The sequence below is a fragment of the Nomascus leucogenys genome, chromosome 23 (assembly GCF_006542625.1).
Source record: "Nomascus leucogenys isolate Asia chromosome 23, Asia_NLE_v1, whole genome shotgun sequence".
NCBI classification, from domain to species: domain Eukaryota; kingdom Metazoa; phylum Chordata; class Mammalia; order Primates; family Hylobatidae; genus Nomascus; species Nomascus leucogenys.
In genome coordinates this window covers 26,191,589-26,201,697 of record NC_044403.1, presented here as the reverse complement: position 1 = coordinate 26,201,697, position 10,109 = coordinate 26,191,589, and the positions used below count along the sequence as shown (strand labels likewise).

The window sequence follows — 10,109 nt, the reverse complement described above, 5'->3', positions numbered from 1 at the left end:
CTGAGCATCAGAAAACCTCAGTAGTCAGCACTCAAACCTTACACCTATCAATTTACATAATATCTGATTTCAGAAATTAGCTTTACCTCAGACCAAAATTAATCCTCTAAATCACAGATCACATAAAATCACAAGCGTGACAAGTCCCAAAAAAGAAAATGTGATCAGGCTCATGCCATGTAATCCCAGCACTTCGGGAGGCAAAGGTGGGAGGATTGCTTGAGCCCAGGAATTTAAGACCAGCCTGGGCAACATAGCAAGATTTTGTCTCTACAAAAAAATAACAAATAAAAAAAATTAGCCAGGTGTTGTCCCAGCTACTGGAGAGCCTGAGGCAAGAGCATTGCTTGAGCCCAGGAGATTGAGGCTGCTTTGAACTGTGTTGCCACTGCACTCCAACCTAGGCAACAGCAGCGAGAGACCCTGTCTCAAACAAACAAACAAACAAAGAGGCCGGGCGCGGTAGCCACGCCTGTAATCCCAGCACTTTGGGAGGCCAAGGAGGGCGGATCACTTGAGGCCAGGAGTTTGAGACCAGCCTGGCCGACATAGTGAAACCCCGTCTCTACTAAAAAATTAACTGGGTATGGTGGCCGGTGCCTGTAATCCCAGCTACTTGGGAGGCTGATGTATAAGAATCACTTGAACCTGGGAGGCAAAGTTGCAGTGAGCTGAGATCATGCCACTGCACTCCAGCCTGGGCAACAGTGGGAGACCCTGTCTCAAAACAAAACAAAAAAAGTCATGAGAGCCCTCAGAGTTCTCAAGAAGGACTGCTGTGGGCCTGTTTCTGGAAAGGAAAGAAAAGCAGGGAGCTGTTGAGAAAATACCATATACTTTTATGCCCCATTCAGGCATGGGGGAGAGGCTGACCCCAAAAGAGAAAGTGGTTGTGTGAGATTTCAAGGAAGATGTCAGCGGGCTGCATCCCAGGGCCTGTAGACAAAAGGAAGGGCCCGGCCAGGCGCGGTGGCTCATGCCTGTAATCCCAGCACTTTGGGAGGCCGAGGCAGGCAGATCACCTGAGGCTAGGTGTTCCAGTCCAGCCTGGCCAACATGACAAAACCCCATCTCTACTACAAGTACAAAAAATAAGCTGGGCACAGTGCCTCTCCCCTGTAATCCCAGCCGAGGTGGGCGGATCAACTTGAGGCCAGCCTGACCAACATGGCAAAACCCCATCTCTACTAAAAATACAAAAATTAGCTGAGCGTGGAGGCGTGCACCTGTCATCCCAGTTACTTGGGAGGCTGAGGCATGAGAATTGCTTGAGCCTGGGAGACGGAGGTTGCAGTGATCTGAGATTGCATCATTGCACTCCAGCCTGGGTGACAGAGCGAGATGGAGAGAGAGGAAAAAAAAAAAAAGGAAGGTCCCGTCCAGGGAGCCAGCCTAGGATGGGGAAGGCTCACCAGAAGCGGATGCAAAGAGTGCTGGAGATGAGCTCATTCTATTTGCCTAGGAAAGAAAAAGGTCCAGAAACCTGGCTTTCCTCCTCTTGGCCGAGGCCCTCCAGGAAAGCCAAGCAGACCCTGCTCCTGCTCTGACCCCCTGGAGAAGTGATATGTAGAAGAGAGGAGACGGGCTTTGGCCCAGAGGACAGCGGCCTTAGGCTAGTGAGCAGTTCCCAGTCGGTTCAAGGTTGCTAGGCTCGGCGAACTCCAAGTCCCTGTTCGACAAGTATCTTCCTAAAGGTCCCCAGTTCCTCATCATTCTTCTGAGGGTCTCGTCCATCCTCCCAGGGCCTGCTGTCAGCTAGCCACCCCACTGCCCCATGCCTGCAGTGAAGACATTCACAACCTGGAAATGGCTGGTGACAGAAAAGTCCTCAGGGCCACAGCACTCTCTGCGGTGGGAATTCAGGTGCCCTGCCTGATGGTGAAAAGGGTGGTTTTGCATAAACAGCTCTCTGAATCACACCCAGATGTGGCTTCCGACTTGAGTGGACCCCCATGAAGAGCTGCAGAGGGGGCTGGGAAAAGACAAGAGAATGGAGAAAATGAAGAGAAAGGAAACTACAGAGTGAGATAGAGAACAGATCTGACAAGTGTGACCACAGCAGTGTGACATTTATGAACAGTGTGGAAACAACGGCAAAGCCCCTGAATTAAAAACTTCCTGGGGAAATAAGCCACTCCACATATCAGTTGCTGAGGAAAGAGTGGAGGAGGCTGTTGACCCGTGTGTGTCCCCATGACTCAAAGAGGGAAAAGTCTAGCTGTTTCCAATATCCCGAAATTAGTCTTGCTGGGAGAACTGGGAAAATAAAAAAGAGATGACCCCTGTAGGAAGCTACCTTTAATCCCAAGTGCCCAAGGCTGGGAGAGAAGATGCTCCAGGTGATCCAGGACACCAGTGACTGACACAGCCAGAGTGGGGAAGGGGAGGATAAAGATGGCACAAAGGTGAGGGGTGAGCAAGGGTCTGAGAGGGAAGGCCATGTGGGCAGTAGGTGGCACCCACATCAGAGACTGACATGAGGATTAAAGGAGAGCATAGGTGATCTGTCAGAGTGTGACAGAAGACAGGCAGCTCTACGCCCCTTGCTTGCAATTCTGAGCATTCTGTAGCAAACTTGTTTGGCCATCAAACCAGACCTCAATTGAGACAAGGCTATTTAAGCTTCCTCCCAGTTGGTGTAAATATTCAATAGTTTTGCTGCAGAAATGTTGCATTTGATTATGAGGCTACCCCAAATCCCCAAGGGTGTTTTGTGGTGCTAGTTTCTGTATAAACCTGAAAAATTCTGAATTCCAAAACTTATCTGACCCCCAAAGTTTCAGATAAGAGTTTGTGGACCTGTACTCAATTCTGGTTCTCCTTCATCCTTTCAATTGTTGTCTGTGAAAGGAGGGATGCAGGTATGGGAGACGGGAGACATGCGAATTCATTTGTAAACTGTGGACGGGGGGTGGGGGGGTGGGGGGTAACGTGGGCACCTGTGTGCACAAGTGCATGAATAGGAGGGGTGAGCAACTGTGTGTCCATCACCTTTTTGTCAAAGAAGCAGGAGTCAGTGGGCTACATCCTTCATGAGCAGGAGAGGCGGAAACTAAGGAAGGCTCACGTGTTGGAGGAGGCATGCTTGAAGAGCAGCAGCTCTGACAGGGTTTGTTCTTTAATACTCTCCCCAGCACACGGAAGGGGAAGGGGGTGGAGGTTGCTGCTATGAGAGAAAGAAAAAAAAAAACAGCCACAATAGAGTTTCTGCCTTCAAAGGTTGGCTTGCCACCTGAAGCAGCCACTGCCCAGGGGGTGCAAAGAAGAGACAGCAGCGCCCAGCTTGGAGGTGCTAACTCCAGAGGCCAGCGTCAGCAACTGGGCACAGAAAGGAGCTCCCTGGGCAGGGACCATGGCACGGCCACATCCCTGGTGGCTCTGCGTTCTGGGGACCCTGGTGGGGCTCTCAGCTACTCCAGCCCCCAAGAGCTGCCCAGAGAGGCACTACTGGGCTCAGGGAAAGCTGTGCTGCCAGATGTGTGAGCCAGGTAAGAGGGGGCCTTGGCAAGGGCCAGGTGACTGGCCAAAGAGGGAGGACTGGGATTAATACAGTAAACAGGCGCAGGGTGAGACTGAGCTCAAGCAAGGAGGGAAATCCTGCAGCTGTGGGGAGGCACCACCTTGAAGAGGGCAGACAACCAGCCCTTCTCAGGCCTTGATCCCTTACCCTCTCCTCCCAGGAACATTCCTCGTGAAGGACTGTGACCAGCACAGAAAGGCTGCCCAGTGTGAGCCTTGCATACCGGGGGTCTCCTTCTCTCCCGACCACCACAGCCGGCCCCACTGTGAGAGCTGTCGGCACTGTAACTCTGGTGAGGTGGGCAAGGGTGTGTAGGTGGGGACACTGGACAAGCATTTGGGGGAGCAAGGCTGGTGATGGGTTTGGGGGTGCAAGGAGGATGAGGGGGTCAAAGCTTTAGCCTTCTTCAAGGCTCACAGCAAGCGGAGCCAATGCTGGGAAATGGGGCACCCTAGGTGGGGCATGAGTTAATGTGGCAGACATCTAGTATTCCAGGGAAAGGGATAAATAGAATTTGAGGGATTGGTGAGAATGGGTCTATGGATAGGATCAAGACAACAAAATGAGAGAAGTGGCTCTATGACCCCAGATTTCGGGCAAGCAACCCCCAACCAATAAACTGACTGTGTTCCCAGAGTGCATATGTGTAGGTTGGCCATTGGGAATTTGGAATACATCTTTCTAAGGAAATAACAAAACAACCCAATAGGTAACAACCTTTTTTTGCACAAAAGCCAATTTGAGAAAATGAGTATGTATGTAGCCTGTGTTTTTATAGTTCCAAAAAAAAAAGTTTTTTTTAAACTAAGAAGTATAATATCTGCAGTTGTGCTTCTGAATGCTATTGTTATTTCTCCATCTTCGCTACAATTTCAGAAACTACGGCCAGTATACACTAGAATAGCAGGCTTTAAAGTGGCCCCTTTGAACAAATGTTCTCTAGCAAGACACTTTTTAGAACTAGGTATCTGTAACTATTAAACTGCCTACTTGCAAAACGTGTTTGGTGTCACTGGGTCTCTTGGTATTGGGTTTTGTTTAGTTTAGTTTAGAGACAAGGTCTAGCTCTGTCACCCAGGCTGGAGTGCAGTGGTGCAATCCTAGCTCCCCACAGCCTTGAACTCCTGGGCTCAAGCAATCTTCTTGTCTCAGCCTCTGAAAGTGCCAGGATTACAGGTGTGAGCTACAGTGCCTGGTCCCATAAAAACAAAAACAAAAACCAAGACCGGATGTGGTGGCTCATGCCTATAATCCCAGCACTTGGGAGGCCAAGGCAGAAGGGTATTTGTATATTTTGTAGAGACTTGAGCCCAGGAGTTCGAGACCAGCTGGGCAACATAGTGAGACCTTGTCTCTAAAAAAATTGGCTGGTCATGGTAGTGCACCTGTAGTCCCAGCTACTTGGGAGGCTGAGGTGGGAAGATCACTTGAGCCCAGGAGGTCCAGGCAGCTCACACCACTGCACTCCAGCCTGGGTAACAGAGCAAAACCCTTTGTCACACACACACAAAAAAAGCCGGTGCAGTGGCTCACACTTGTAATCCCAGCACTTTAGGAGGCCAAGGCAGACGGATCCCCTGAGCCCAGGAGTTCAAGAACAGCCTGGGCAACATGGCAAAACCCTGTCTCTACTAAAAATACAAAAAGTTAGCCAGGTGTGGTGGCGCGAATCTGTAGTCCCAGCTACTCAGAAGGCTGAAGTGAGAAGATCACTTGAGCCCAGGAAGTGGAGGCTGCAGTGAGCCGTGACTGTACCACTGCACTCCAGCTTGGGAGACAGAGTGAGCAGAGTGAGACCCTGTTTTCAAAAAAAAAAAGAAAAAAGAAAACAAAAGCTTTTCCATTGCAAATCAACCAAAGAGGAACATCTTTAATACACAAGAAATATTCCTCAGGCTACTTAACTTAAAAATGTAACTGTAATAGATGCTTTTCTCTTGGCAGCGGCCCCTGCAGGGTTGGAATTTTTCCTAGTCAAAACCCCCCTACTCACTCTGCAGACCCTTCCCGAAGGTCTTCGCCCCCTACTGAGCCCATCTTCAGTCCCTTCACTTGTTCCAAACTAGCCCAATCCATGACCCTTCTCTGGGAGCTCAGCCAATAGATCCCAAAGTACTGCAGCAGCACCTGGCTGCAGAAGGACCCCCGGGAGTTGCGGCCAGGGGTGAGAAGATGGGCGGGCTGAATGAGCTTGGCCCTCTCTGGGCCTTAGTGCTGGCATCTGTGAGATGAGGACATGCCTGAAGTCAGCCTGGAATTTTGAGCCCAGGTTATACCTGGTAAATAGAACTCCCAGGTCTCCTGATACTCAGCACTGAAACAATAGCACCTCATTGTTTTTTTGTTTGTTTTATTTATACTTTAAGTTGTAGGGTCCATGTGCACAACGTGCAGGTTTGTTACATATGTATACATGCGCCATGTTGGTGTGCTGCACCCATTAACTCATCATTTACATTAGGTATATCTCCTAATGCTATCCCTCCCCCTCCCCCGACCCCAGTGTGTGATGTTCCCCTTCCTGTGTCCAAGTGTTCCCATTGTTCAATTCCCACCTATAAGTGAGAACACCTCATTGTTTTTAATCGTCCCCAGCTGCTTCTTTAACCCCTCCATTTCCCTGTTAGCAGAGACCCTTGTCATCACTCCTGTCTACCACCAGTGCTCTCCCCTCCTGCACTGCCCCAGGCTTCCTCATTCTTCCCTTGCACGTCCTTATCCAACATGGCTCACAATTCCTGGGAAGGCACAAGGAAACCAAATTCTAGTAGCAACTCAGAGTCAGCATTCATTAGCAGGTCACAGGGCCATAAGAATGCCAAGAAGGAATTTGTCCCTCTCCTTGTCCTGACAAAAGGTCTAAGTAGAAGAAAATTGTTAGGTTTGGTTATGACCTTTGACATTCTCCCTTTGACATCCTCCCTTTCTGCACCCCTCTTCCACCTGTCAGGGCACCTAGGACTCCCTGGGTCCCCACAAGCATCTGCCCTAAGGCCCACCAGGCTTCCTTGCAGCCTGGCCCACATCTGGGTGCCACTGCCTTCCTCTGAATCACCCTCCTCTCAAACCAGTCGCCAGCGAGCCCAGCCCAGCCCAGCTAGTGCCCTACAACCCCCGCCCCCAGGATAATTAACATACAGCCACCCAGCATTGGACCCTTACACTTGAGCAAAATGTGTATTTTAAAGGCAAATTCTCACGCCTATAATCCCAGCACTTTGGGAGGCCAAGGTGGGCGGATCACGAGGTCAGGAGATTGAGACTATCCTGGCTAACACAGTGAAACCCCATCTCTACTAAAAATACAAAAAATTAGCCAGGCGTGGTGGCACACACCTGTAATCCCAGATACTAGGGAGGCTGAGGCAGGAGAATCACTTGAACTCAGGAGGCGGAGGTTGCAGTGAGCCGAGATCGTGCCACTGCACTCCAGCCTGGGTGACAAAGCAAGAAAGACTTCGTCAAAAAAAAAAAAAAAAAAAAAAAAAGGCTAAGTAATTGTAATCAAGTAACTATTTATTATTTATTTATTTATTTATTTATTTATTTTAGTGTATTCACAGGTTGTGCAGCCATCAAACTATCTAATTCTATAACATTTTCGTCACCCCAAAGAAACCTGTACCCCTTAGCAATGACTCCCCATTTCTTCCCTCAACTACCCCCAGCCCCAGCCCCAGCCCCTGGGAATCCCTAATGTACTTTGTTTCGTTTTTTGTTGGTGGTGTTTGAGACAGGATCTCACTCTGTCACCCAGGCTGGAGCGCAGTATCATGATCTCAGCTCACTGTAACCTCTGCCTCCTGGGCTCAAGCGATCCTCCCACCTCAGCCTCCCCAGTAGCTGGGCCTACAGATGTGCACCACCACGCCCAGCTAATTTTTGTATTTTTTTTGTAGAGATGGGGTTTCACCATGTTGGCCAGGCTGGTCTCAAACTCCTGAGCTCAAGCAATCCACCCACCTCAACCTCCCAAAGTACTGGGATTACAGGCATAAGCCACTGCACCTGGCTATTTTCTTTCTTTCTTTTCTTTCTTTTTTTTTTTTTTTTTTTTGAGACGGAGTTTCACTCTGTTGCCCAGGCTAGAGATCACTGGTGTTGATCTTGGCTCACTGCAACTTCCACCTCCCAGGTTCAAGCAATTCCCTGCCTCACCCGGCTATTTTCTATTTATTGATCTGGTGCTGGTTACGCCTGTGAGCCAAATTTGTACAAATTCTTAAGCTTTACACTCATGCTTGCCTCTCTGTACGTATATTATACTTTAATTAAAAGTTATTAAAGTATTGGGGCCTAGCACAGTGACTCACGCCTGTAATCCCAACACTTTGGGAGGCTGAGGCTGCTGCATTACCTGAGGTCAGGAGTTTAATACCAGCCTGGCCAATACGGTGAAACCCCGTTGCTACTAAAAATACAAAAAATTAGCCGGGTATGGTGATGGGCACCTGTAATCCCCAGCTACTTGGGAGGCTGAGGCAGGAGAATCGCTTGAACCCGGGAGGCAGAGGTTGCAATGAGCCAAGGTCACGCCATTGCACTCCAGCCTCGGCAACAAGAGCGAGACTCCATCTCAAAAAAATAAATAAAAATTAAAAAAAGTATCAGGGAGTACAAGAGAAAGTTATATAAGCTCTTTCTACTTTTCATGGTTTCTATGTCTGAATCCGTGAATCTTTCTTCTGAAAGGTGCAACTTTCTTCTTTAATAACAATAATAATGGCAAAGGCATTGGGGGACCGTGAGCAAAGGGCAGGCCTTTGCAGGGGTGGGAATGGAAAGGGAAGCATGTCCCTAGAGGCGGGCCTGGGATGGGGGTTGGGGGATGAAGCAAGTGGACCTTGAAGGTCTCCACAGGTCTGAGCGTCCTATGCTCCCTGGTCCTCTCTTCCCCCAGGTATTCTCGTTCGCAACTGCACCATCACTGCCAATGCTGAGTGTGCCTGTCGCAATGGCTGGCAGTGCAGGGACAAGGAGTGCACCGAGTGCGATCCTCTCCCAAACCCTTCGCTGACCACTCAGCCGTCTCAGGCCCTGAGCCCACACCCTCAGCCCACCCACTTACCTTATGTCAGTGGTAAGTTCCAGGCAACTCTCTGTGCCACCACGTGGGGTAGGGGTGATACCCCAGCCAGCACTCCCCACTCCTACCCCTAGATAAGGTCAGCCTGTTTCTGCCTTCCCATCCCATCCAGCGCCTCTCAGGCTTTCACATGTGCCCTATGGGGTTCCCTGCTGCTACTCATTCTGTCTCTGCTTTTCCAGAGATGCTGGAGGCCAGGACAGCTGGGCACATGCAGACTCTGGCTGACTTCAGGCAGCTGCCTGCCCGGACTCTCTCTACCCACTGGCCACGTGAGTTTTCTCCTTAATCCCTACCGCTAGAGAGAATGCATACAGGAGGGGCCAAGAGGGAAGCCAGACAGAAAGCTCCTAGGAGTAGGGATAAGAGGGGGGGATAAAGCAGAGTCCACCATTTAGGAGATGAGTTGGCCAACGGTGGCGGGTGGGATAGAAGAAGGTGGGGGAAAAGGGAGAGGCAAGGTGACAGGAGGGCTGGGCTGAGGGAGCCAAGGGCTAGACCCTCCCCTAACCCCTGTGTGTCCCCTCCTATCACAGCCCAAAGATCCCTGTGCAGCTCAGATCTTATTCGCATCCTTGTGATCTTCTCCGGAATGTTCCTTGTTTTCACCCTGGCCGGAGCCCTGTTCCTCCATCAACAAAGGAAATATAGATCAAGTAAGAGACAGAATACAGGTCTCCGGTCCTGCCCTTGCACCACACCCCACTGGCTCAACCCCACTGCCCACGCCTGGAATCTCACTGAAACCCACCAGCTCCACTTCACCAGCCTTGGTCCTACCCCTTCTCTCCCCTTAGCTGGTGTGCTCCTGAAACCCCTCCCCCAAGCGCACCTGCCTCTGCCCATCTCCTTCTCCCGTCTCCCCCTGCCCCCGCTGCTGGCCAAGACTCATCTGATCTCCTTCTGCAGACAAAGGAGAAAGTCCCGTGGAGCCTGCAGAGCCTTGTCGTTACAGCTGCCCCAGGGAGGAGGAGGGCAGCACCATCCCCATCCAGGAGGATTACCGAAAACCAGAGCCTGCCTTCTCCCCCTGAGCCAGCACCTGCGGGAGCTGCACTACATCCCTGGCCTCCACTCCACCCCGCCGACCATCCAAGGGAGAGTGAGACCTGGCAGCCACAACTGCAGTCCCATCCTCTTGTCAGGGCCCTTTCCTGTGTACACGTGACAGAGTGTCTTTTCGAGACTGGCAGGGACGAGAACAAATACGGATGAGGTGGAGAGTGGGAAGCAGGAGCCCAGCCAGCTGCGCCTGCGCTGCAGGAGGGCGGGGGCTCTGGTTGTAAAACACACTTCTCGCAGCGAAAGACCCACATGCTACAAGACGGGCAAAATAAAGTGACAGATGACCACCCTGCAGCTCTCCAGCTTCCTCTCTGAAATTCCAGTCCCAAAATCCAGGTTCCTGGCAGCCTCCTGGCTCAGCTCAGGATCTGGCAGAGGAGGTTTCTCAGCCGGTTATGTTGGGGCTTGCTCAAGGGCGGGGGTGAGAAAGGTCCCCAG

At 50.8% G+C, this 10,109-nt stretch overlaps 1 protein-coding gene across 1 annotated transcript; it reads left to right on the top strand.

Moving 5' to 3' along the window:
- The first annotated feature begins 2,726 nt into the window (after positions 1 to 2,726).
- On the top strand, positions 2,727 to 9,965 carry CD27 (CD27 molecule). The gene is made up of 6 exons (XM_003273724.4): positions 2,727 to 3,488; positions 3,681 to 3,812; positions 8,421 to 8,600; positions 8,789 to 8,878; positions 9,143 to 9,262; positions 9,516 to 9,965. Exons 1-6 carry the CDS (start codon positions 3,353 to 3,355, stop codon positions 9,638 to 9,640), a joined length of 783 nt encoding a protein of 260 aa, XP_003273772.2. The 5' UTR covers positions 2,727 to 3,352; the 3' UTR covers positions 9,641 to 9,965.
- Positions 9,966 to 10,109: the final 144 nt, after the last annotated feature.

What these genes read in the sequence shown, in the direction of transcription:
- CD27 (XM_003273724.4), top strand. Translation starts at nt 3,353, where the DNA reads ATGGCACGGCCACATCCCTGGTGGCTCTGCGTTCTGGGGACCCTGGTG. An exon ending in CTGTCGGCACTGTAACTCTG is followed by an intron (nt 3,813 to 8,420) that starts GTGAGGTGGGCA and finishes CTCTTCCCCCAG; the next exon opens with GTATTCTCGTTCGCAACTGC. An exon ending in CCACTTACCTTATGTCAGTG is followed by an intron (nt 8,601 to 8,788) that starts GTAAGTTCCAGG and finishes CTGCTTTTCCAG; the next exon opens with AGATGCTGGAGGCCAGGACA.